The sequence below is a fragment of the Protopterus annectens genome, chromosome 13.part0 (assembly GCF_019279795.1).
Source record: "Protopterus annectens isolate FY-2018-M chromosome 13.part0, PAN1.0, whole genome shotgun sequence".
NCBI classification, from domain to species: Eukaryota; Metazoa; Chordata; order Ceratodontiformes; family Protopteridae; genus Protopterus; species Protopterus annectens.
The window spans coordinates 219,783,214-219,810,168 of record NC_056747.1 but is presented as its reverse complement, the minus strand read 5'-3'; the positions used below and the strand labels follow the sequence as shown (position 1 = coordinate 219,810,168).

At 40.7% G+C, this 26,955-nt stretch overlaps 1 protein-coding gene across 1 annotated transcript in view; it reads right to left on the bottom strand.

Annotated features, from left to right (window-relative positions):
- The window catches only part of LOC122787874 (granulocyte colony-stimulating factor receptor-like), a 335,697-nt gene that overhangs the window by 76,991 nt on the left and 231,751 nt on the right, over positions 1–26,955 (bottom strand). The window contains exon 8 of the mRNA XM_044054791.1: positions 8,061–8,143. Within this exon, the coding sequence (XP_043910726.1) occupies positions 8,061–8,143 (83 nt within the window). The remainder of the gene's footprint in view (positions 1–8,060; positions 8,144–26,955) is intronic.

The window sequence follows — 26,955 nt, the reverse complement described above, 5'->3', positions numbered from 1 at the left end:
TGTATAAATCTAATGATTTCTCATGTTGAAACTGTAAACAGCAATTGAAAGTAAAGGAGTTTTGGTGTTTAGCAATTGAAAGCTGATTGGTGTCATACTTTTTAGATGTGAAACGAACAAAGTTTTTGAAAGATTTCTAAGGTTTTTTTACTTGGATTTTAGTCTGAAAGGTATACAATTTATAGTCGTTAATGTTAGCTAATCCCCTTATTCTGTTGCTTAAATTCAAAATAATACTGCTTAATATGGTCCTTAAAATTGCAAGATAAATAATTAAATTAAACTAGAAAAAGATACAGCTCCTAGCTTTGAAGAATTTCAATATGGCCACTATACTATGTCATAAAGAAATTGCAATTGCTTCCTTAAGATGAAATGAAAGAGTAAAAAGTTAGAAATATTGGACAAAGCTGAAACAGAGAACTACTGGGTTGACTGATAATGCCATTTGTACATAAAACAAACTTTTTTTTGATGATCAAGAGAAGTTGTAAACTATTTGTTTGCTTTATATTTTTATATTTGTAATAAAATGCAATGAGTCGTTTAAGCTAAACTATGCATAATCTGTATCATGTTTACTGTATGAAGCACAAAATATGAACATTCTGAATAAGGTACAGTATTCTGAGTTTACAGTCATTGCAAATGGCACAGATCGGTATGCACAACACTATATGTACAGGATGCGTTGAGTGTACTATACAAGGGATGTGGTGCAAGTTGTGCAATATGAGATGCATTGCATATGACATACAGTAGAAGGTGTGCAGTCTAGGGTACAATGTCAGGTGTGCAGCATGAGGTTCAACATATAAGGTGCAACATGGAATGTTACATATAATGTATATGTAGTACACAATGTAGGTGTAAATGTGATGCTCCAATTCAAGGTTTGATACTTCCAATCAACTGTGTAAGCAATGCTAGTGTGTTGCATTGTGTAAGGTTTACAAGGTATGGTGGGCTTCATGCACTGCTTGACATTTAATGCATAAAGGTATACTATGCAATGTATGTTGCACAGGTGTGCTTTTAAGAGCATACACTCAATGTGTGCTATGCAAGAGTCTTGGGACTTGCTGGAGGATTGAAAACAAAGCATTTCGATTACATTTCAAAACCAGGGAAGTACATTTTAACTACATTTACAATACTGCACCTTGTGTTACTTTTTAAATCAGTTCTGTGCATAGTGTTTCTTTATCTGAAGTTAAATTCCATTAATTTTAGGCATTTTTACATTCTACAGTTTTTTTTTTTGTTTCTGTGCTGGACCTAAGTGTTCTGGCCCTCTTTTTATTTTATTTTATCAAATCTCTCTTCTGAATTTGATCCTCACCCACCCTATTCCTGTTGTGCTTTTATACTTGCAGGATTTTGGGATACCTGCCCCTACTGCATATCTGGCCCTGGAAGCTCCTCCCACTCTTAGCTCCTCTGCTCATCGTACTGGTTACTGACAGAAGAAACTGGGAAGGCCCTTCCTTAGACTGTTAGTAGGGTTTCCACCTATCAGTTTTTTTCCGGGCTATCTAGAAATCAAACCAATTGTCTGGTAGCCTAGAAAACACTGAGCAAAAACTTTGGTATTCTGTAAAAAAAAAAAAAAAAAAAAAGGCTATTGGAGTTTGTGAAATGTCCAGTTCTACTACTTTTTAGCATCGCTAATGTGGTGCAGTTGTGAAGGAAACCAGGAAAAGCAACATTCCTTAAGGGGGTAAAATGGGCAAACAGAAGGAGGTGGGCAGGGTTATAGAAGGTGTGACTTTAGTTTGATTTTGGCCATAATAAAAGGTGGCAAACCTAACTGTTAGTGTACTTTGAAATTGCCTGGGAAGCATTCCAGGGATCTCAAAGTGAAGTACTTTATTGGCCAGAGGACATGAGTGTTATTTTTCAGCTTTTTCTGCCTGCTATAAATTAGACACTTTTTTGCAGGACTGTCCACTGTGCAGTGGTGGTGTAAAGTAGCAAACTTATATAGGTAATACTTAGAACTTTAACTTGTAACACAGAGAGGCTTTCCATGGAGAAAAGCTTATGGCATCTAGTTAGAGCATCAAACAGCAGTAATATAAGATCACAGCACTAGCTAACATCTAGCCATAACCCACACAACTCAGGTGATGCCTGTAAAACCAACTCCTGAAATCATAATAGCCCAACCCTAATACAGGTCCTGACAACATGGATTTGCAATTTCCTAATGTCTTTGTGGCCAACTTGGAAGATACGAGCATCCTGAGACAACATGGCAATAGTTTCATGTACTCTGATACTCTTTTAAACCTTAAAGACACTAACACAGTATGCAAGAGATGTACATACATAATAGGCACTCACTCACACACTCACACACTCACACACTCACCAGACAGACACAGACCTTCTCTCACACACTCACCAGACAGACACAGACCTTCTCTCACACACACTGTCTCACACATACACTCACACACACTCACACTCTCACACACACTCACACTCTCACACACACACACACTCTCACACACACACACTCTCACACACACACACACTCACACACACACACACTCTCACACACACACACACTCTCACACACACTCTCTCCCACTAAAGCACACACCACAGGCATGACCTAACACCTCACATAAGCCTACATCTAATGATTCCCAACAGCAAAGCCCATAAGGAAAGCAAATCCCTTTCTCTAGTACTTTTGTCATGAGGAATTCTGTTGTACAACACAAAGATGCCCATCTCACCAGGCTGGACAAGGAGAAGATGCCTATCTGAAGCAAGGATCTGCAACATCATGCACACACAAGTCACTGCATTACAGATGCCAATATGATTCTATCATAGTACATATTAGTGTAAATGACCTGAAACATACCTCACTGGGAAAAGAGGCATTATGGATATGTGTCACATATAGGCATGTGCCTTGCACTGAGCAGTATTCTACCTTCACCAAGGATGATGCTACAGTATAAACAGAAAATGATTGATTTTAATAACTGCCTTAGTTTCTTTTGTCACTCCAGGGGAATCCAGTATCTACCAGCATGGGAAGACATGGTTAACAGACCACATTACTTTGTCAAGCATGGTCTATACCTGTTCCCCCTGGGTTTTGGAATTTGGCTAAAACTTCATCTATCCCCCTTAGAGCATTTTTTAGGAAATGTCAAAATAACAAAACTGCTAACATAGCAAAAAAGAAAAAAAACTCAAAGCAACCTTAAGGTCTTACTGCTCAATGCTCAGAGACTAAACAAGAAACTCCACACCCTACAACTTCTTCCTACTCTGGAGATTGCAGACATCTGTGGTGCTGAGACTTGGTTTAAAGTCAAAGAATGTACTCTGGCAATGCAAGGCTACATTGCCTTCCACACATTAAGACCAACAGCAGCACAGACAGGGGCTAAAGGTGGAGGTGTCTCAATCAACATTAGCAACAAATACAATTCCAGTTTGGTTAAACAGGATGATACCCTGGAGCTTATTTATTTTATTTTACATTTGTTAACCAGGAAAGTCTGACTTGGAATGAAGCCAATTTTCAGTGGAGGCCCAGGGAGAAAGGTTCCAGATACATGTCTTTGTAATGTGAGAGGAAACCAGAGCACCCAGAGGAAACCCACACGAATGCAGGGAGGACATGCAGACTCCACACAGAAGGCACCCCAGTCAAGAATCAAACTGGAGAACCTCTTGCTGTGAGGCGACAATGCTACCGGTGCACCACTACTCCATCCTGCACTGTTTATCTATGTCCAAGTCTCCATACACAAGGCTCCTTACCATGTTCTGGCTAGCTACAGGTCACCCTCTATGAGGCTTGAAGCTCATAACTCTTATCCAGACCAACTTTCAATTCACCATCCAACCAAATACCCTATTCATTGGAGACTTTAACTACCCTTCTGTAGACTGGGAACTCTCCAGTTCACAGGTACAACACTTCCTAGACTTTCTCATGTCAAACACCCTGGATCAAACAGTGCTCACTCCAACCAGATCATCAAACATATCCAACTTGGAAGAGAGTTGCACCCCCCCACACACACACGTGTCGCATCCTAATTGGTAATGTCAGACAACAAAGCTGTCTCCCTTGAAATAAAAATCAACCTGGAAAGCCCAACTAAACCTGTAACAAGAATTATTCTAAAACAAACCACATCCTGCTAAGTGACATTTTGTCAAAATTCACAGCTCCCCCAAACACCAAGAATACAGGTACCCATGCAGAATTATTTACAAAAGTTAGTCCAGATCCAACACCAAAAACAAACCCCACTGGTGGAATCCTTACCTTAACAGGGTATATAACAAAAGAAAAAAGTCACAGCCCAAATCAGAAAGAACACTTCTCATAGAGATTAGCTCTCTGATTCAAGTAAACAAGAAACAGAGGACTAATAGAGTCCAACAAGGGCAATTACGAGGTCAGGACAGCCCCCCCCCGGCTAAGGATGATCACAAAGGCTTCTTCAGCTATGTCAAGAACCTTAAAGGTAACACTTAGCAGTGTGCACAACTGGTAATAAATGTCACAGTCTTCATTGTCTGGGGTGGCATAGACAATCTACTGGTTGATAAACTTCACTCTAACTTCATTCCCACTTCCCCCCCTGTGAAATCACCTTTAGCATATCCCCCAACTATCAACAGGGAGCAAGATCCTGGTAGCACTCACTAAAGCCAAAAACACACACTTCAATGGGTCCTGACAACATCCCTGGGTGACTCCTAAATAGCCTAAAACAAGACCCAGTTTGACCACTTGAGGCACTGTTCAATGACAGCCTCAGAATAGGTTACATGCCAGATGAATGAAACTCTGGTCGCAGCAGTCATCCCTCCTCATAATGGTAGCCCATTGACTGAACCTGGGAACTACAGACCAATCAGTCTGACAAGTCTGATATGCAAAGCCATGGAACAAATTATCATGGAAATGAACAAGGATGCTGGAAATCTACAGGCACTGGACCCATCCCAGTTTAGCTTTAAGGGAAGGTCTTGCATACTCAATCTGTTAGACTTCTTCAAAAGGGTCATCAAGGCTATGGATGAGGGTGAAAATGATGCATACCGTCTACCTTGACCTGGCCAAAGTATTCAATATTATACCCCACTCAAGTATTGTTGAGAAACTCTCACAATTGGGCACAAATCCCTACATAACTTCCTGGATTGCTGGCTGGCTCACAGATAGGACCCAAAAAGTCAGAACTGGGGAGATCACCTCCACCAGGAGACAGGTCACCAACAGAGTACTCCAGAGCTTCATGCTGGATCTACTCCTGTTTGGTATCTACTTCTTGGAAGTAAAGCTAACATCAAAGGCCTATGGTTCCCCAGGTTTGCAGCTGAATATAAATTGGAGCTATCATATGTGCCCCCATGACAGCAACATCCTACAAGAGGGTGTAACACAAACAAATGACTGGTGCCAAAGTCAGAGGTTAAAACTCAGTGTGAAGAAATACATTACTGTGCCTTTTTGGAAATCATCCACCCAAATTATTCCATTGATAAAACATCCCCAAGAGCTGATAAGGATCTGGGAAAATATGTAGGCAGTAATCTAGCCTTTGACCAACATGTAGCCAAGATATGAAGAAAATCATTCTATCTCACCCAGTTCTTACGTGTATGGCATTCAGGCAAAGGAAGTTACAGCATCAGTCTACTCAGCCCTTAAAAAACATCACTGAGTACAATGCCTCATTCGACTGTACCTAAACAGGCACTTGTAACAGTTGGAATGCCCTCAAAGGTTCCTCACCAGGAGAATCCAGGCTATGAATACAGTCTTACACAGATCACCTTAAAGGCCTATCAATCTACTCAGTCTCCTTTTGGTTACTGAGAGACAATCTATGGCTAGCATATAAGGCATCCTCAAATCCAGCTGTGATGGTTCTTTTCACATCCACAAAACAAACAGCACCAGAAACACTAGATCCAAGGACCTGAACTTTGTCTGTGACACAAAGAGAACATGCTGGAGAGACTGATGTGCGTCTCAAAGGATCCCCATGCTATGGAATAAGATCCCCATCTATGTGAAGCAGAGTTCATCCCTGACCCAATTGAAAAGAAACCTTGAACATTAAATGGGAAATTGTAAATTCACTCTCAGTCTGGCCCTCATGTCGCTGATGGACAGAAAAGTCAACAGTAAGTAAATTAATCCCCAACTAACAATCCTCCCCCCAAAAACCCTTGGCTACCTTTTTACTAACATCCCCTCATTATATAGGCATCCAAGGAACTCAGGAACAAAACTGGGTTAGGTTGCACAGCTAGGCTTGTAAAGACCATGGTGGTCATTAACCTAGTATAAACCTATGAACCTATAAAAGTTATAAAATGCAATACTTTTTCCATAAGCAAGTGCTTTGGCACAGATATTTGCTGACATTCCAAGGACCATAACTGATATCCTTGTAACTGTAGAAATACAATTGGGAATGTAAAACAATATATTCTAAATCCAGGGCTGTCACACCTCAGAGTATTTTTCTTATTTTGAGGTATAGCAATCTTGGAGTTAGTATATATTTGTAGCAGAGGAAATGGAAGTACAGCTCCACATGTGAGGGTTGTAGAGGACAATATAAATACATTTAAGACAAAGAATAATTTCAAGTATGCTATCTATGCTACAAAAAGTTTAAGATATGTATATATTTACAAGGTGTACAGAATATGGCATAACCTCTCAAGTCTTTGTGTGTGTGTCTTGTATGAGGTCACTTCTCTTCATTGCATGGATTCTGATGTATAGACTCAAATAAGATAATACAAGCACTACAGGTAATACAACTCCAAAACATAAAGTAAGATTAAAATCTACAGTTACAAATATAAACTAGCAGAGTAGACTCTTAGCATTATCAACATTTTTCTGCATCTTGGAAGGATGGAATCAATATACAAGCATAGTCTGCCTGTGTAATATGAGCTGGGTCGTGTGGCACAATCAGGGTTGCCACACATCCCTATCTGAACGGGAATGTCCTGGGATCAGCAGCCTGATCCAGAGTCCTGCACTGCCAGTTAAAATCCCGGCGAAACAGCCTCCTCTTTGTTTTTTTTTTTTTTTATTGGCCTGTATGCCGGGATACGAGCCAATCAAAAAAAAAAAAAAATCGCAAAACGGAGCTACTTCTGTTTAATGCAGAACTGCCTGATGTTCCGCATTGAACAGAAGAGGGTCCGCTGTGCAATTTTTTGATTGGCTCATATACCGGCATACAGGCCAATCAAAACTCGACAAACACTGAGCTACTTGTGTTTAATGCGGAACTGCAATGTTTCGCATTAAAGACCTTTTTTTTGGTCTTCACTTAGTGTGAAAGACCCTTTTTTTTGTCCCTACCTGGCCCATCAGAAATCTGGCAACCCTGGGTACAATGCAGGCAACATAAGGTATGAGGAAAATGGATGAAGAACTGCCTTAGTATATTGACTGAATAATATATGAATGAGATGCATGCTTCTCAATCTCTTGTCGCAATAAAAATGGATGAACTACCTTAGTATATTGACTGAATGATATATGAATGAGATGCATGCTTCTCAATCTCTTGTCGCAATAAATCTGGATAAAGCCTATAATAATGGGGGGGACAAATGACCAAAAATAGTGACAATTTAAATATTACTCATAAACTTAGACAGTTGTTAAAATAACAGCTTTTGTATTAGTATGTACTTTCTGAAGCATATAAAGTCTGAAACTCAAATGTCAATCATTATTTAGTGAATTCAATCCTCAGTGATTTGCTAGACAACCACAGATTTTATAACACACAGACCAAAAATATGAGGCAAAACGCTGGACATTATGAGAAAATCTGGAGCGTTGTGACGTTTAATGAGGTATTACAGTTAAAAGATTACTCTTACTTAGGAAATTAAATTGCTACTGTGTCTTAACAAATGAAACACAGGAAAAACTAAAAAAACAAAAATAATTCTACATATAATATGTCATTCACCATGTAGCCATGTGTATGTGAGACTCTAGCACAGTCCCATAACCTTACACATACCTTCCACAGAATAATACACTCCCTCCTTCCATCTGCATCAAAACCAGTGATCTTCCACCACACCGCTGGTCCTCTAGATGGCGCTAAATGAAACAAAACAGAAACAGTTCCATGAAACAGGAGGTCTGCATTGGTAATTATACTCCTACAGTAAACTCAGTTAACCAGAGCTCTCATGCAACCAGAAAACAATCAAAGAAATACAGTACAGTATGAACAATTCAGTTTTTTGTGTGTTGCATTTCGTTTACCCCCATAGAAACATACCTTACATTTTTAGAGTTTGAGAGTTTTAAACAGGAAGATACAAATAAATTCCCTCTCTCCCCAACCTGAGAACAAGTCAAACCAAACAATTCAAATTGCTAAAATGTCAACACTCGGTCCATACTCTGTCAGTTTGCATCACATTGCATATTCTCTCGCCGATCTCTCTCACACAGTCTCTTCAGCTTTCATACATGCATTCACTCGCTCTTTCTCTCTCCAATCTCTCGCACATAGTTGCTTCTGTTTTTATTCATGCATTCTCTCTCTGTTCATTTCATTCAATTCCAATCAGCATGTCACAGAAAACCATTCTGCATGCCACATTTTCTAGCAGAAATATAAGTTTAAAATATTATTATTCCAGCAAGGCTTTTAATTACTGTATTTCAATATTTAAATCAAATCAATACAGTGTTTTGTTTATGGTATGGTAATAATATAGGGTACATTATTTGTCAGGTCTATTTTTAATAGTAACTGTCAAGCAACCAGAAACTACAGTTATCCGGCATCTACCAATCCCCATGGGTGCTGATTAACTGAGAGTTTATTGTACTAGAGAACAGCTTCAGAGCAATACTTGTGTGTTTGTTACTGAGCATGCTTAGTTACCACAAGAGTACTAAAACCTGAATGTAGCTAAAATGCAGGGGAAAAAAAGCAACAAATGTCTTCGAAACTATCCTCTTTCTGTGAACAGAGGGATGGAATCCTGACTCCTTCTCAGGAGACTAGGATTGGATTAGTGGCCCTTGCTCCTGAGCAGTGAACTGGGGGTGGAATAGGTAAGTGACATTTCTGGGCTTGCCTATCTCAGAGAGAGAAATGATTTTCCTACTTGATGGTGCCACTCTCTTAGTCAGTGGGGACCAGGAGTGAGTTAAGCATTCACCAATATAAAATGAGAATGCACCTGAAAGACATCTGCAAGGTCCCACCATTACATTTTTATGCATCATATGCTTCGGGGCAGGTCTAAGCACAGAATGTCTGCACAGACTACCACAATCTCCGCTTCAGCACAAACTATCATATCAGGTATGGAGGAACAGCTGATTTCAGAGAGATGGAAAGTGAGGAGAGGCAGCAGGATCAGCTAATGGTCAACTGTAGGGGTGGAGATGTATACATATTCATCCCCTGGCTTGATAGCACAGAGGCTAAAGCAAAGGACCATCATCTGTTAGACCTAGGTTTGAAACCTGGCTGAGGAACAACTGGACAGCAGCAGGATCTGTGCAGATGAAAAGCCTGGCGATCTACTTCTTTTATATAGCATGAAAATGTTATGGGGTCTTCCTATGGAGTCTTCATGAGTTGACTTTGGCTCTGGATCAATTACTTTGCTTGCTACGGTCTGTGGTAGAATTCTAGGTAAACTGTATGGACTTAGTGCAAACAGCTGTATACTACCTTCCTGTCACTTAGGTCATCTTTACTGCTACTGGCTTAGCCCTTAATACAACGCATGATATGGTAATGTCCTGTACAGCAGGGGGGGGTGTTGTTGATTGTGGGCTGCCTATACTCATTTTCTTCACTGTGGAGGGTATAATGAGTAACCTGCCACACTAAAGTGTTCTCTTACATTACTTCAGTTATGTCATTAGCCTGAAAGTTCTAACTTGAAATAACAATGTCTAAACACATTAAATGGTTTAACACCTTTACTATGTAAACTAAACAGAGGTACAATAGAATGTAGCAGGAAACAGTGTGCATAGCTGGAGACTATAGGCAGACACACCCAATTCTTCACAGAGCTCTGAAACAATGTACCAGCTAGAATTAAGTGGAGAACACATAAGGCATCACGCCCCTTATTTTATACTATGAATGGCCTATACTACTATATGCTTTAGTACAGGAAACATTTAGCTCAATATACATTCTGGAAACTTTGAATATATATAGATATATATATATATATATATATATATATATATATATAAAACAAATAGCAGTGATGCACAAAAAATTGCATTAGAAGATAATGTTTTAAAACATAACCTTAAGCAGAAACAAATGGAAAGCAGCATACACCACTAACCCATTGGCTGTGGCAATCATGTTTCTAAATTAGTACAAAACCTCAGTGTAAGTCTGTACAACATCTATGCGTACAAATCCAAGCAGAGAGTGAATTATATTTGCACAGCACGTGGAAAGCTTTACTATGTACTGAATGGCTGATGATAGATTAATTACTTGTTGCACTATTTCAACACCTCAGGTTTCAGAGTCTGAGTGAAACAGTACATGTACCTGTACATTTAAAAGATAGTTGTCCAAACATAATCCAGGTGATACTTTTAAATCTAAGGTCATTAAAATAATTTTAAATTTGCCAAGGATAGTGAGCTTGTCTTCTAACCAAGCTACCATATTCTATTATACTTAACTAATTACAGTTATAAGGTGCTGACTGTGACACAGCTGACACACTGTGTACTGCTTGAGCACCTTAAAAATCAAAGCTGTTAGTGCATCAGTAATATTGAAAAGTGTTGTAGTGATCTGATGTTTTCCTTTTATATGCAATACTTTTATAGCAAAGTCCAAGACGGAAGCTGCAGACTTGCCTTACTGCCCATTTTCCCATCATACTGTGCTCCTGTGAGCAGGAGTAATCTAGAGCTTTCTCAAGTGCAGCATTTTGCTGTCTGTAAAAGTAGCCATATTCCCCACATCCAGAAACACATTAACAACAGTGCCCAAACTCATTTGGTATTCTCAGTATCTTAATACTATGTTTAAAGGGTTCACATTAAAGAAGCACTCTCTTTAAAGCATTCCTTCGTACAGAAATCATGGCATGAAAATGTAAGGCTCTCTTTCTGTGTTAAAAAAGGAAACTGCATTTATGTAGTTTTTTTTTTTTACTGTTTTTCATATTTTTATCCCTGCCAGCCACTGGGGATGCACAAGCCAGTGCATTTCTTTGTGCCGGTCCCAAGCCTGGATAAATGGGGAGGGTTGCATCAGGAAGGGCATCCGGCGTAAAACCTCTGCCAAATTACTGATGCGGAGAACATTTCATATTTACATACCAGATAGGTCGAGGCCCGGGTTGACAACGACCGCCACCAGTACTGTTAGAAAACAGGGTGCTGGCGGAAATTGGGCTACTGTTGGACGAAGAAGAGGAGGGGGAAGGCATGCCCGAAGGCAGGAAGAGAGGAGGAAGGTTAGGAGTGTAGTACTGAGGGTAGGAACTTTGAATGTTGCCAGTATGACTGGTATAGGGAGAGAGCTAGCTGATATGATGGAGAGAAGGAAGGTTGATATATTGTGCATGCAAGAGACCAGATGGACGGGAAGTAAGGCCAAGTGTATAGGAGGTGGGTTCAAATTGTTCTATCATGGTGTGGATGGGAGAAGAAATGGGGTAGGGGTTTATCCTAAAAGAACAGTTTGCCAAGAGTGTTTTGGAGGTGAAGAGAGTGTCTGATAAGACTGATGTTTATGAAGCTTGAAATTGATGGTGTAATGATGAATGTTGTTAGTGCATATGCTCCACAAGTTGGGTGTGTGATGGATGAGAAAGAAAAATTTTGGAGTGAGTTGGATGAAGTGGGGGTGAGTGTACCCAAGGGTGAGAGACTAGTGATTGGAGCAGACTTCAATGGGCATGTTGGTGAAGTGAACAGAGGAGATGAGGAAGTGATGGGTAGGTATGGTGTTAAGGAGAGGAATACAGAAGGTCAGATGATTGTGGATTTTGCGAAAAGGATGGACATGGCTGTGGTGAATACGTATTTTAAGAAGAGGGAGGAGCATAGGGTGACATACAAGAGTGGAGGAAGATGCACACAAGTGGATTATATCCTATGTAGGAGGGCCAGTCTGAAGGAGATAGGAGACTGTAAAGTGGTGACTGGGGAAAGTGTAGTTAAGCAGCATAGAATGGTGGTCTGTAGGATGACGTTGGTGATCAAGAAGAGGAGGAGGAGTGTGAAAGCAGTGCCAAGGATTAAATGGTGGAAGTTAAAAAACAGTGATTGTGAGGTGGAGTTCAGGGAAGAGTTAAGACAGGCACTGGGAGGCAATGAAGAGTTACCGAATAGCTGGGTAACTACAGCAGAGCTAGTAAGGGAAACTGCTAAGAAGGTGCTTGCTGTGACATCTGGACAGAGGAAGGAGGACAAGGAGACATGGTGGTGGAATGAGGAAGTACAGGAGAGTATACAGAGGAAGAGGCTGGCGAAAAAGTGCGATTGTCAAAGAGATGAAGAAAGTAGACATGAGTATAAGGAGATGAGGCGCATGGCAAAGAGAGAGGTGGCGAAGGCTAAGAATAAGGCATATGGAGAGTTGTATGAGAGATTGGACACTAAAGAGGGAGAAAAGGACCTGTACTGAATGGCTAGACAGAGGGACAGAGCTGGGAAAGATGTGCAGCAGGTAAGGGTGATAAAGGACAGTGAGGGAAACGTACTCACAAGTGAGGAGAGTGTGTTGAGTAGATGGAAAGAGTACTTTGAAGGGCTGATGAATGAAGAGAATGAGAGAGAGAGAAGGTTAGATGATGTGGGGATAGTGAATCAGGAAGTGAAGCAGATTAGCAAGTAGGAAGCAAGGACAGCTATGAAGAGGATGAAGAATGGAAAGGCTGTTGGCCCAGATGACATACCAGTGGAAGCATGGAGGTGCTTAGGAGAAATGGCAGTGGAATTTTTAACCAGATTGTTTAATGAAATTTTGGAAAGTCAGAGGATGCCTGAGGAGTGGAGAAAAAGTGTTTTGGTACCTATCTTTAAGAATAAGGGTGATGTGCAGAGCTGCAGTAACTACAGAGGGATAAAACTGATCAGTCACAGCTTGAAGTTATGGGAAAGAGTAGTGGAAGCTAGGTTAAGAAGGGAGGTGATGATTAGTGATCAGCAGTATGGTTTCATGCCAGGAAAGAGCACTACAGATGCAATATTTGCTCTGTGAGTGTTGTTGGAGAAATACAGAGAAGGTCAGAAGGAGTTGCATTGTGTCTTTGTGGACTTAGAGAAAGCATATGACAGGGTGCCTAGAGAGGAGTTGTGGTATTGTATGAGGAGGTTGGGAGTGGCAGAGAAGTGTGTAAGAGTTGTACAGGATATGTACAAGGGTAGTGTGACATTGGTGAGGACTGCGGTGGGAGTGACAGATACGTTTAATGTGGAGGTGGGATTACATCAAGGATCAGCTCTGAGCCCTTTCTTATTTGCAGTGGTGATGGACAGGTTGACAGATGAGATTAGACAGGAGGCCCCATGGACTATGATGTTTGCAGATGACATTGTGATATGTAGTGAGAGTAGGGACCAGGTTGAGGAGACCCTGGAGAGGTGGAGATATGCTTTAGAGAGGAGAGGAATGAAGGTCAGCAGGGCTAAAACAGAATATATGTGTGTAAATGAGGGGGAGGGTAGAGGAATGGTGAGGATGCAGGGAGTAGAGTTGGTAAAGGTGAATGAGTTTATGTACTTGGGATCAACAGTTCAGAGTAATGGTGAGTGTGGAAGAGAGGTGAAGAAGAGAGTACAGGCAGGGTAGAATGGGTGGAGAAGAGTGTCAGGAGTGATTTGTGACAGACGGGTACCAGTAAGAGTGAAAGGGAAGGTCTACAAGAGGGTAGTGAGACCAGCTATGTTATATGGGTTGGAGACGGTAGCATTGACGAAAAGGCAGGAGTCAGAGCTGGAGGTGTCAGTTAAAGATGTTAAGATTTGCACTGGGATTAGGAATCAGTATATCAGAGGGTCAGCTCAGGTTGGACAGTTTGAAGACAAAGCAAGAGAGGCGAGATTGCGTTGGTTTGGACAAGTGCTGAGGAGGGATGCTGGGTATATTGGGAAAAGGATGCTAAGGATGGAGCTGCCAGGTAAGAGGAAAAGAGGAAGGCCTAAGATAAGGTTTATGGACGTGGTGAGAGAGGTCATGCAGGTGGTTGGTGTGAAAGAACATGATGCAGAGGACAGGAAGAAATGGAAACAGATGATCTGCTGTGGCGACCCCTAACAGGAACAGCCGAAAGAAGATGATGAGGAGATGATCCCTGTGATTCCCCCACTTAGGAGGAGTACTGGGGAAAAAAGCACACATTTGATTTGTGTGTTTTTGACTGATTAAGAAAATCAGTTCTATGCCCATATGTGTCCCAACAACCAATGAATAATTTGCTTATTAAGTTACTTAGACCCATGTAGCAGTATCAAAGCAAGCACCGTCACACACACCTCTGATGAGGGTCTGGTTGTTTGTCTTATGTGAATTTCCTTATACAAATTGTACTTGTGGTGACTGCTAATCAAGTACTAGCAGGATGCATTTTGAAAGCACAGTGCCAGCACATTCTCCTTGAATTATAACCAACAAGGGATGAAAATAAACCTGATGGTGAGCATCTCAATATCCTACTAACAGAAAACACACAATCGTCATACTTTATGTTGCTATATCACCTGAACAGGTCCTTGCAACTCTGATAGCAATGATCATAATAAACTGCAGACCAAAACAAGTTTGTGTGACTATGAAAAAAGTCATAAACATGACTTTGAAAAAATATATCCATAACAAAGGAAAACAAAAATATAAGGACTTTTGCCACCGTTACCGATCTGGTTTGTAAGCCAGATCCCTACAAGCAACACCTTGTAGATTAAAGAAGGTGATGTGATTGGACTGAGAAAAATGACTTATCAGTATGAAGTACAGCATGGCTGCTCATTGGTTAAGATTTCTACTTCACAGCATCTGGGTCTAATGTTCAGCCCTGGAATTCCAGCATGGCTGCTCATTGGTTAAGATTTCTACTTCACAGCATCTGGGTCTAATGTTCAGCCCTGGAATTCCAGCATGGCATTAGGATTTACAGAAAACTGACTATATTCACAAGTCCAAAAAGAAGAAAAAGCGCACCATGCCTGTGCCTGCATGTGTCTTTTCTAGATACTGTGGTATTCACCCTCATTCTAACAACATCACTGGCTAAGTTACTCTAAAAATCTATATATACTAAATTTACCTCCACAGCAAAAGGATATCATGGTACAACATTAAGCTCCTTAGGATCTTTGTTGTGTAAAGCAGTACTATTTTCAGTTTATACTGTGTAAACAGTATAAGGCATATAAACAAAAGCACAGCTTTATATTATCACATTGAGTATATTACAGCCTCTGCATGTTGTTTTATTCATTATCAGTACATAATCAGGCACCACATGTACAGGTGGCTGAGATCAAAGTGCTCAAAGGTCACGTGCAGGAACCATATGATGCTGAGGAACAGAATGTCAGTTTGTTTTCCACAGGGAATCACCGTTGATGCAATTCTTGTGTGCCAGCACCAGTTCCTCTGTTTTGATAGGTTTGTCCGTCCTGAGTGTGCGATCCTGCAGTTGATATACATACTTAAAGGGGATGGGGGTGTGCATGCCGGCATGCGACCTTGCAAAAATGCTTAGAGTTGGAAATTTTGACCTTTTTTTATTTTTGAGCATTTCAGTTTGGCAATTTGGTATCTCTGTTTTTATATTTGAGATTTCAGAGAGGATCCCATTCATGTTAATGTACGCTGCCAAATGTCAATTTCTGCAGGCATTTTAAGATGCAATATCTTTCCTTTATACCATTATAACATACAAAGAAAAATATTACAGTTTAAATCTGAAATCAATGATTCTCCTAGTCTGTACAGTAACATGTATTGCTCAACACACAAGTTTTACTAACTATTGTGCCAAAGGATATCATACAACAGCGCTACGCCCCTTACAATCTCATTAAAAAGCAGTCCTATTGTTACTGTGTGTTGCACGAACAGAATAAGGAAATAAACATTTCAGCACACATTTATAGTATGATCCTATACTATGGTCTCTATATCCTGTCTTAGGACTTGTCACAACATAATCACTTTCACTGTCTAGTGCACAGAATAATATTGCATACTTCTAATTTGGTTGAAGTCTCCATACAGCTTCTTAACACAGAACATTGTTATAACGTTTTTGCATGTGCCACCTACATATTTCGCTTGACTCTGCAGTGTCAAATGCTGTTTTTTTGCAGTTATCTTAAAATAGCCTTATTTAATTTGGAAACCTACTTCATTCACAAATGCCATTTTATTTATTTATTTTATTTGACACTTGTTTACTGGGGAGGTCCGACTGAGCTAGTAGCCCTTTTTCAGCAGACACTCAGGGAGAAAAGTTCCACATATAAAAATATAACATAAAAAAATTCAACATTATCTTAAACAATCTGAGAGAGGTACAATCATTATTATAGTTGTAGGATCCAACTAGGACAACTACTAGTTTTACACTGAATTAAACAACACAGATAGATTGGGGTATACAAAAATTAGTTTGCAGGAAATCAGATCATTCAAAAATTTCTAAAACAGAGTTGAGAAATAGTAGTAAGTAGTATGACAACATTCAAAAATGTGGATACAAATATCGTCAGAGTCATGGACAACAATCAGATTTGGAGAGCACTGCACAGTGTATCTAGATAATTCTGTTGATGTTTAAGATAAGCAGACAGGAAATAAAATAGAGTGAAGAGAAGACAGGTGAGTAGAAATCTAGAGAAAATTATAGCTATGGACAATGTACGGAGAGATTACAAGAGGACTTAGGGTTGACTAGGGAATCTAACAAGTGTAGAAGTAAAGCAGAATAAAAAGTGTTGGAAGGAATGAAGAAAAAATAGCAGCTCAGCCTGGCCTCACCAATTTTCCACAATCTTTTTGAAATATTCTGTAGTACAGCTCTTTTACTATAAAGTATAATACAAACTGCGACACGTACAGTAGGAATTATAAATAAATACATAATTTTCTCTGTTCATTTGTTTCTTTCTTTATAACATTCCAAACTCTACCCCAATAAACTTTTCATGGAAAATGACTCTCAATGTATCTCTCAAGGCATCCTGTACCGTGACTCTCTAATGCTAAATTACCAACACTCTGGATAACATTTGGCACTGGCAAATGCTTGATTCATTCTTTTTTTTAAATTCAGTACCACTGCACTGCTCTCAAATGTTTTGTAAATTAGCATCCTGTTTCCAGAGCTCTAACAAGGAAATTTGGCACTCTGGGTAGCACACATATTTAAGCCCCTACTTGATGGGCAATAATTTAATGATAGCTTGTAAACTATCAAATATTTTAAGAATGTTTAAAACCTGAGAGTATTTAAGAGTTTGACAGTTTACAAGCTGTCTAACATTCTGTTAATGGCTTAATACAGCCAAGTGACGTCTCCAGGCGTTTCTGCAGTTACACCCTACTGCTCCTCTAGGCGTCAAATATTGCCTGTTCATATTTGCATTAATAATTCCAAAACCATGTTACATACAAGATATTGGAAAATTTTATCTTGAAACATACATGATAGCAAACACAATTGTATTGATATATGACCTCTGTCAATGGGTATTTGTTAAAAATGCATGGTGATAACTTCAATTTTTAAATGCTGAAGCCACGCCCACTAGGAGTTAAAGGTACACACTCAAAAGAGCTCTACTGGAGGGAATGAGTTAAGTACCTTTTAAAACAAACAAGAACAGATAAATATAAGAATTTTTTATTATATTCCAAATATAATGGCCATACAACTTTCTTTTTTTAAATGAATGTCACAAATGTAAATATACTGTCATACCACATGAAATTGGTGAAGAATAGTTTTGTGACTATTTAGGAACAAAAGATTTGATACAAGACTAGATTAATACATATGAGCAATTACTAGATATGGTCTTGAGATCTAACTTTATTATTTTTGATAAAGAACTATCAAGGTATAAAGGTGTGGCTATGAAGTCTTCCTGTGGGGGGTTGTATGCTAACATTGTGATTTTAGAAAGGGAGAGAAGATTTTTATTTCTGTCTCCCTTTTACATCCTATTGTACTACATACATCTGCTTTTTGGATGATATTTTTATCCTGTGGAAGGGCCCCAGAGATTTAGTAAGGGATTTTTTAGAATTTATTAATACAACTACACCATTTTTGAAATTTACCTACTCAGTTAATACAGAAAACATTCCATACCTGGATGTCCTTATTAAGAAGGACACACTGAATAATAGATTTACGGCAGAAATTTATCGCAAACCAACATATTCAAACACCTTTTTACATTGTACTAGTAACCACCCTTGTACAGAAAAATAGGCAGTGGTTAAAGGGCAATTTGTGAGAGCAGCCCATATGGTTACACTATGGGAAACATTTTTAGATGAATGTAAAAATTTGAAAAATGTTTCTTCAGAGAGGATATCCAACTGTATTGATTAATGAGTTGAGTAATGAAGTTGTTCAGAAGAGAGCTATGGGTCATTTTAATCCCATTCTACATGAGAAGATTAATACTCAGGTTGATACCGAAATGCGAGATATAAATACTTCACCCAATTGTCCCTTAGGTATGTATGGTTCTTTTAGCTGGGTTGGGGAAGATGAAATACGTGAAGAAAATGTGGCACAATTTTCTAAATGCTTTTACTACCACATTTAATATGGACAGTTACCAAATTAGGAGTATTATATTTAAAAATTGGGAGATTTAAAAAAAGTAGTAAAGAAATAAAGTCCAAACCACCACACTGGTAATAAAATCGATTCTTTTTACTTCCAACCACAACAGATGAGCGCTTTCGTCTAATGGATAGACTTCATCAGATCAAGATCTGATGAAGTCTATCCCTAGCCATCTGTGTTGGAAGTAAAAAGAATCAATTTTATTACCAGTGTGGTGGTTTGGACTATTTCTTTACTACTTGGTTTGGTATCAGTTCCATTTTCTGTAGATTTAAAAAAAGACAATGTCAGACAGCAATTAGGTAATAGACATATTTTTGTATATAAAAAAGGTTTGAACTTTAAAATCAATTTCGAAAAAATAGTTGAGTCGAAAAAGATAGAAAGTATGATAAAACGTGGTGCTTGTGTTTATTGTCATATGTTAGAAGTGAGCCAGATCACTATTAACAACTATAATATTAAGATTTATGGTCGACAAAATTGTAATTCAACTACAGTTGTTTACTGCGCTACCTGCTTGTCATACCCATGCTTTTTTTTGGGCAAAACTGAGCATAAACTAAAAAACAGAATGGGTGAACATTTATGTGACATTCATGTAAAAAAATAAACTAATGCCCTGGCAAAGCATATTCTTAATCATGGGCACGAAAGTACAGTTGTGTCGACTTACCATAAATGTAGATGTTCAAGTGTATTCACTGTTGCAGTCCTTACAAAATGGGTTATCTAGCTCCTGGTAGCCCACAGTCAACCAGAATATCACAGCCTTGGTATATGACGTCGGCCGCCTTCGGCCGTAAACCTGACGTCAGGACATCGGGTATAAAGGAATGCAACCAACGCCATTTCATCAGTTTTTCTTGCCATAACTGTCAGGAGCCCCCAAGATGGCTAGACCAGGAAAAGAAAATCCCTGGAAATATGCCATCCACAAAATAAACAGATAATCTGTGCCTTTGGAAAAAAAAGGGGGATGAAGGGGGAAACCAGGACTGCAACAGTGAATACACTCGAACATCTACATTTATGGTAAGTGTATACAACTGTACTATGTTCATTATGTTTCACTGTTGCAGTCCTTACAAAATGGGTTGATTCCCAAAGCCCAAAGAAAAAAGAGAGGAGGAATACCCACTATTTAAGGGTTGGCAAGGATGACCTGCAACACTGCAGTGGCAAAACCAGCCCTGCAGTTAGAAAACAAAGGTAAATTGTAATGGTTTGTGAAAGTGTGACCAGAAGTCCAAGTAGCTGCTTCCAGGATGTCCTTAGTAGGCACACCTCTCAAAAAAGCCGCTGAGGTGGAAGTTGCTCTAGTAGAATGGGTCTTGATACTCTGTAGAGGAACCTTGCCATGCTGCAAGTAACAAAAGTGAATACAATGGGCAATCCATTTAGAAATAGTCTGTTTAGAAATAGCTTTGCCCTGAGCTCCAGATGCAAAACTGACCAACAACTGGTCAGACTTCCAAAAGGTTATAGTCCTGTCCAGATAACATTGAAGCTGTCTATGCACATCAAGGGAGTGCAGAAGTCTTTCTCCTCTATTCTGAGGTTTAGGAAAGAAGGTAGACAGGTGGATAGATTGATTAAGAGTCAAGCTAGAAACCACCTTAGGCATAAAGAAAGGACTGGCTTGAAGGGAAACCCTATCCGCATGGATGATAAAAGACTCTACTGCCATTAAGGCCTGCAGCTCAGAAACTCTTCCAGCTGAAGTAATGGCCAAGTGAAAAGCAGTTTTCCAGGAAAGAAAAATTAAATCTGCTGAGGCAGCTGGTTCAAAAGGAGGCAGAGTAAGTTTCTCAAGCACAAAATTAAGATCCCAAGCAGGAGTAGGTGCCCTTCTGGGAGGTTTTAAATTGCTAACCCCCCTGAGGAACTGCTTCATTAAAGGATGTGAGAAGATGGGTTGTTCCAAGGAACAATAAGCCGAAATTGCCGAGGCATGAATCTTGATTGAAGAAAAGGAAAGCCCACCATTAAGCAAGCCTGTCAGGTAATCAAGAATAAGAGGAAGAGATGGTTGAGAAGAGTCTTCACCTCTAGCTCACATCAAAATACAGAATCTTTTCCATTTATCTGCGTAAGATTTCCTAGTGCTTGGCCTCCTGGCCTCACTAAGAAAATCAACCACCTGTTGAGATTGCCAAATGCAGAGTCTGAAGATGAGGATGTAGAAATTTTCCCTCTTCCTGAACCACGAGATCCGGTATCAGGGGAAGATGCCAAGGCTGGGACTGGGCAAGACGGAGAAGCAGTGAATACCAATGCTGTCTGGGCCAGTCTGGAGCTATGATAATGGCCCTCGGTTTTTCATCCCTTATCTTCAACAGCACTCTGGGAAGAAGATGCAGAGGAAGGAAGGCATAAATTGAAAGCTGTGTCTAGGGGAAGGACACAGCATCCACTCTCCAAGCTTTGTCATGATGTTTCCTGGTGCAAAAGACTGGAAGAAGATGGTTCAGAGATGAGAAGAGATCCACCTGGAAAGAACCCCAACGCTGAATGATGCAATAGAAGATAGTCTTGTTCAGTTGCTTTTTTTTCTATTTTTGGCTATGCCCATTTGTCATCTGTGATGGTGGACCAAATGTCTGCAAAACTGGCCAACCTTCCCCCCTAAGGCAACCCTGGGCCAGCAGAGGCACACAGGGGGAGGGATGAGTCAAAGAGAATGCTTACTTTGGGAAGGTTGCTTAGAACTCCCAGATTTTGAAGAGGAAGCATGCCATTGTTTAGTCTTTTAAGGAGTAGAGGTCTGTCCCCTAGAAGACTTATAACCCCCTAGACCTAGTGCATCCCTGTTTCCTGGGATCAGGAAAAGTCCAATTCTTAGAAGGGTAATGCCTACTAAAACAAGGAGGCTGAACTTGCAGAAAATCTTTAACAGTTTGCATAGATTTGGCCTTATCCTCCAACTTTTTCAAGATCGCTTCTGCTTTGTTAGCAAAAAGATTGTCCTTATGCAAAGGTACATCCAGTAACTTAGATTTAACAGCCTCAGAAAGGGGCTGTTCCCTGAGCCAAGCATGTCTTCTGATAACAGATCCAGTGGCTGCTGCCATGCAAGAACCCTCCAAATTGTCAAAACCACAGTGTAAAGAATGTTTAATCACAAGAGTGGCAGAATTCAATAAATATTGCATGTCCTTACACTCCGCCAGGGAAGGAACACTAGCAATTTTAGCCTTAATAGCCTCCAATGTATGCTGCTGAAACTTAAGCATATGAAAAAGACAATTAACAGACCTAATAGCAAGGATGGCAGAGGTATAAACCTTTTTTCCCCACCTGTCCAAGGCCCTAGATTCTCTATCAGAGGGAACAGGATTTTTGCAACTGTAGCCTTAACACCTTTATTGCCCTGAGAAATACTCTCTGGATCAGCAGTAGGATTCCTAAAAAGAAACTGATGAGAATCAGGAACTCTGTAATACCTGTCAGGTTTTCTGGGAGCAGGAGGAACAGAATTAGGAGTCAAAGAATTCTCCATGAAAACATCAACTACTTCCAACACCGGAGGGATAGCCAGAGGCTTATGCTGTGGTAAATCCAAGAACTCCCTAATCCTTTTCTTAGACTGAGGATAGTCCTGACTCTCCCACTTTAAATGCTCTCTAAGAGTATTCAAAGTATCTCCAAAAGAAAAATCTTCTGGAGAAGAGGCAGAAGGGATAGATTCTTCTGCATCAGAATCCTCAAAACCAGAATAAAGTTGAGAGTCTTCCTCTTCATCAGCAGAATTGCTGGAAACATCAGAACCTGAGGGAGACAAAAAGTACAGTTTTGTACCTACCATAAATGTAGATGTTCGAAGATCCACATTGCTGCAGTCATAACCTGTGGGTAGGGTAGTCCGCTGTCCTCGGTCGGCCCGAATACCAAAGTGTTAGGCTGGCGTCGGTCATGGTCGCTCAGATCTGACGTCAGTACGCCGTGGTATTAAAGCGCATGACCGACGCCATATCCTCAGTCTTTCTTGCCCCAGATGTCAGAAGGCCTTAAAGAAAAAGGCCATAGCCAAAAACAGAAAAATACCCAATCACCAATATAACAACAATAGATACACCACAAACCACACAGCCACCCCAAACTACAGAGGGGAAGGAGGGAGGGTAAATTAGACTGCAGCAATGTGGATCTTCGAACATCTACATTTATGGTAGGTACAAAACTGTACTATGTTCTTCATCTCACATTGCTGCAGTCATAACCTGTGGGTAGAATCCCAAAGCAAAGGTAAAGGGAGGTTGGTAAAATCAGATAGCATTAGGAGCTGCTAACATGCCCTGTAAAACTGCAGTGGCAAACCTAGCCCTAGATTTGGAATAAAGAGGAAGATGGTAATGTTTAGAAAGTGTGCACTGAACTCCAGGTAGCTGCCTCCAAAATATCCTTAGTAGATACTCCCCTTAAAAAAGCAGTAGAAGTGGCCGTAGCCCTAGTGGAATGAGGTCTGATTCCAGCTGGAACCTCCTTGCCATGATGAGAATAACAGAAAGCAATGCAATGCCCAATCCACTTAGAAATAGTTTGTTTTGAAACAGGTTTTCCTTGAGATCCCAAGGCAAAATAAATGAATAACTGTTGGGACTGCCTGAACCCCTTAGTTCTGCTCAAATAATAACGTAACTGCCTGTGAATGTCCAAAGAATGCAAAATTTTCTCCCCCTTATTTTGGGGATCAGCATAAAATGTAGGCAGATGAATAGATTGGTTTAAGGCCACATTAGAAACAACTTTAGGCATAAAAGTAGGATTAGTACGTAGTGAGACCCTATCCTTATGAAATATCAGGAAGGGTTCAACTGCCATTAGAGCCTGTAATTCAGATACCCTTCTAGCAGACATAATGGCCAACAAAAAAGCAGTCTTCAAGACAAAAACTTCAACTCTGAAGTAGCTGCAGGTTCAAAAGGAGGTAAAGTGAGCTTTTCCAACACAAAATTGAGATCCCAGGAAGGAGTAGGAGCTCTACGTGGGGGTCTTATGTTCTTTGCCCCTCTAAGAAATTGCTTGAACAAAGGGTGAGAGAATAATGGTGGGTCACAATCATAGTGAGCAGAAATGGCTGCAGCATGAACTTTTACAGAGGAGAAAGACAAACCCTTGTCTAATAATTCTGTAAGATACTGAAGTGAAACACTCAAATTAGGCACTGAAACATCAAAACTCTTTGTTTTGCTCCAAAGAAAAAATCTCCTCCATTTATCTGCATAAACTTTCCTTGTACTAGGCCGTCTGGCCTCCAAAATGACATTCAGAACTTGTTGAGGAAGCTGAGACCCCCCCCAGGGTCTAAAACAGAATACGCCAGGCTGTCAGATGCAGGGATTGAATCCTGACATTGCGAAGTATTGCTTGCCTGGGACAAAGGTTTGGAAGTAATGGCAAAGGCCAAGGAGGCTCCCATACCAAAGTCCTCAGCAGAGGGTACCAGTGCTGCCGTGGCCAATCTGGAGCTATCAGAATCATGCAAGGCTTGTCCTGTCTGACCTTTAGGAGCACCTTGGGAAGGAGAGGCAGAGGGAAATGCATAAACGTGAAGATTGTTCCAACTGAATGATAGAGCATCCACTTTCCAAGCTTTTGGGTGAAATAGCTTTGTGCAAAACTTTGGCAGTTGGTAATTCAGTGGAGAAGCGAACAGATCTATGTCTGGAGTCCCCATGCCACCGTCAACTGTTGAAAGACATGAGGATCCAATTTCCACTCGTGGGGATCCACCATCTGTCTGCTCAAAACATCTGCTAAGGAGTTCTGTGCTCCTGGCAGAAACCTTGCCTGAAGGGTGAGGTGCATACTGAGAGCAATCTCCCACAAAAATCATAGCCTGTCTGCAAAGAGGGTACGAATGGGTACCCCCGCTTGTTGATGTACCACATGACTGTTGTGTTGTCTGTCTGAATCAACACTTGTCCTGGGTGAAGTAAATCCTTAAAAGCCATCAATGCAAATTGGACTGCTAACATCTCCTTCATGTTGATATGCAAATGTTGTAGTCTGGCAGGCCACGTGTCTTGAACCCATTTTCCATTGAAGTGTGCTCCCCAGGCCATGTCTGAGGCATCTGTCATTAAGATCTGACTCGCCTCTGGTCGGGTCACAGAGAGTCCCTTGTTTAGGTGACATTCCTGAGCCCACCACAAAAATTCCCTTTGGATGCAAGGTATCATCGGAATGACAGTGTCCAAATCGTGGCAGTGTTGAGTCCATATGCTTTTGAGATACCATTGTAGCTTCCTCATATGCAGTTTGGCATTGGGAAGCACCAGAATACAAGATGCCATGAACCCCAAGGCTTGAAGGACTGTCCTTGCAGTCAGCCTGGACCGTAGAGACAATTGCTGGAAGTAAAGGGTAAGATTTCTTTGTTTGTCCGGGGTCAGAAATGCCATCTGAGAAGCTGTATTCAGTCTCACACCCAGAAAGCACATGTCCTGAGAGGGTACTAGACTGGACTTTGTTTCGTTCACAGAATACCCTAGGCACCTTAACACTGCCATAACGTACTGTAGATGGTGAAGTAACTCGACTTTGTCTTAAGCCAGAATCAGGCAATCGTCCAAATAAGGATAGATTTGTATTCCCCTTAACCGTAAGAAGGCTATCACTGGTGCCAGGACCTTTGTGAACACCCTGGGCGCAGTAGATAAGCCAAAGGGCAATGCAGAGAACTGATAATGTAAAGTCCCAGCCAGCGCAGGAACCTCCTGCAGCTGGGCCTGATAGGAATGTGAAGATAAGCCTCTTTGAGATCCAGAGTTACCATCCAGTGATCCTTGCCTAAAAGAGGCAGAAGTTGTTGTAAAGTTAACATCTTGAATTTTGGAATGTCCAGGTATGTGTTGAGAATAGACAAATCCAGAATTGGCCTCCAAGTGTTTCCTTTCTTTGGTACAAGAAACAGGCGAGAATAAAATCCTAGGCCTACTTCTGACGGAGGTACCCCCTGGATAGCCCCCATGTTGAGAAGTAAAGAAATCTGTTTGTAAGCCTCCACCTTTTGCTGAGAAGGAACGTCTGGCATGCCTTTGAAAGGAGGCAAGGTGTGAAAATAAAACTTGTAGCCTCGAGCTATAATGTCCAACACCCATTTGTCCTGAGTGACTAAAATCCAATTTTCCTGAAATGTGCCAACTTTTCTCCCAGAGGAGCTGCCAGACAGGAGGGTCTGGCAGCTGGAGATACAGGTCATTGGGTCTGTTTACGAAAGGCTGACCCCTGCCTTCACCTGAAGATTGTGCAGGGGAACTCCACGTCCTAGGTCGAAAGAACCTTGAGCATGAGCTCTGCCCCTACCACGTCTTGATCTGCCCCTAGACTGTAAATCAGAAGAAGGATAAGCCCATCCCTTAGTAGGCCAATTTCTGCTAAACTTAGGGGGCTGCACCTGTAAAATCCTTAACTGTTTGCATAGACTTAGCTTTGTCTTCCATTTTCTTCAAAACTGACTCCACAGGAGAACCAAACAAAACTTCAGACTGAAGGGGAGCATCCAAAATTCGAGCCTTAACATGCTCTGACAAATTCTGATCCTTAAGCCAGGCATGCCTACGAATAACTGATCCAGTGGCAGCCACCCTGGAAGAGGCCTGAAGAGCATCAAAACCACACTGCAAAGAATGCTTACCCACCTGATCAGAGGCATGAACTAAATCCTGCAATTCCTTACACTCAATGCCCTCTGCCAAAGCATCAACCTTAGATTTCAACTGACTCAGGAGAAAGTTCTGGTACTTCAGCATATGAAACTGGCAATTCAAAGCCCTCATTGCTAGAGTGGAAGAGGTATACACTTTTTACCCCACCTATCCAAAGCTCTAGAATCTTTATCCATAGGAACTGGATTTTTACAACAGAAGCTCTGACTCCTTAGGACCCTGGCTAATAGTTTCTGGGTCAGCTCTCGGGCTTTTATACAAGTATTTATGAGCCTCAGGCACTCTGTAATACCTGTCAGGCTTGACCGGGGCAGGAGGCAAAGAATCAGGATTTAGGGAAGCTTCAGAGAAAACATCTTGAACAACATCCAAAACAGGGGGTATAGCCAAGGGCCTATGCTGTGGT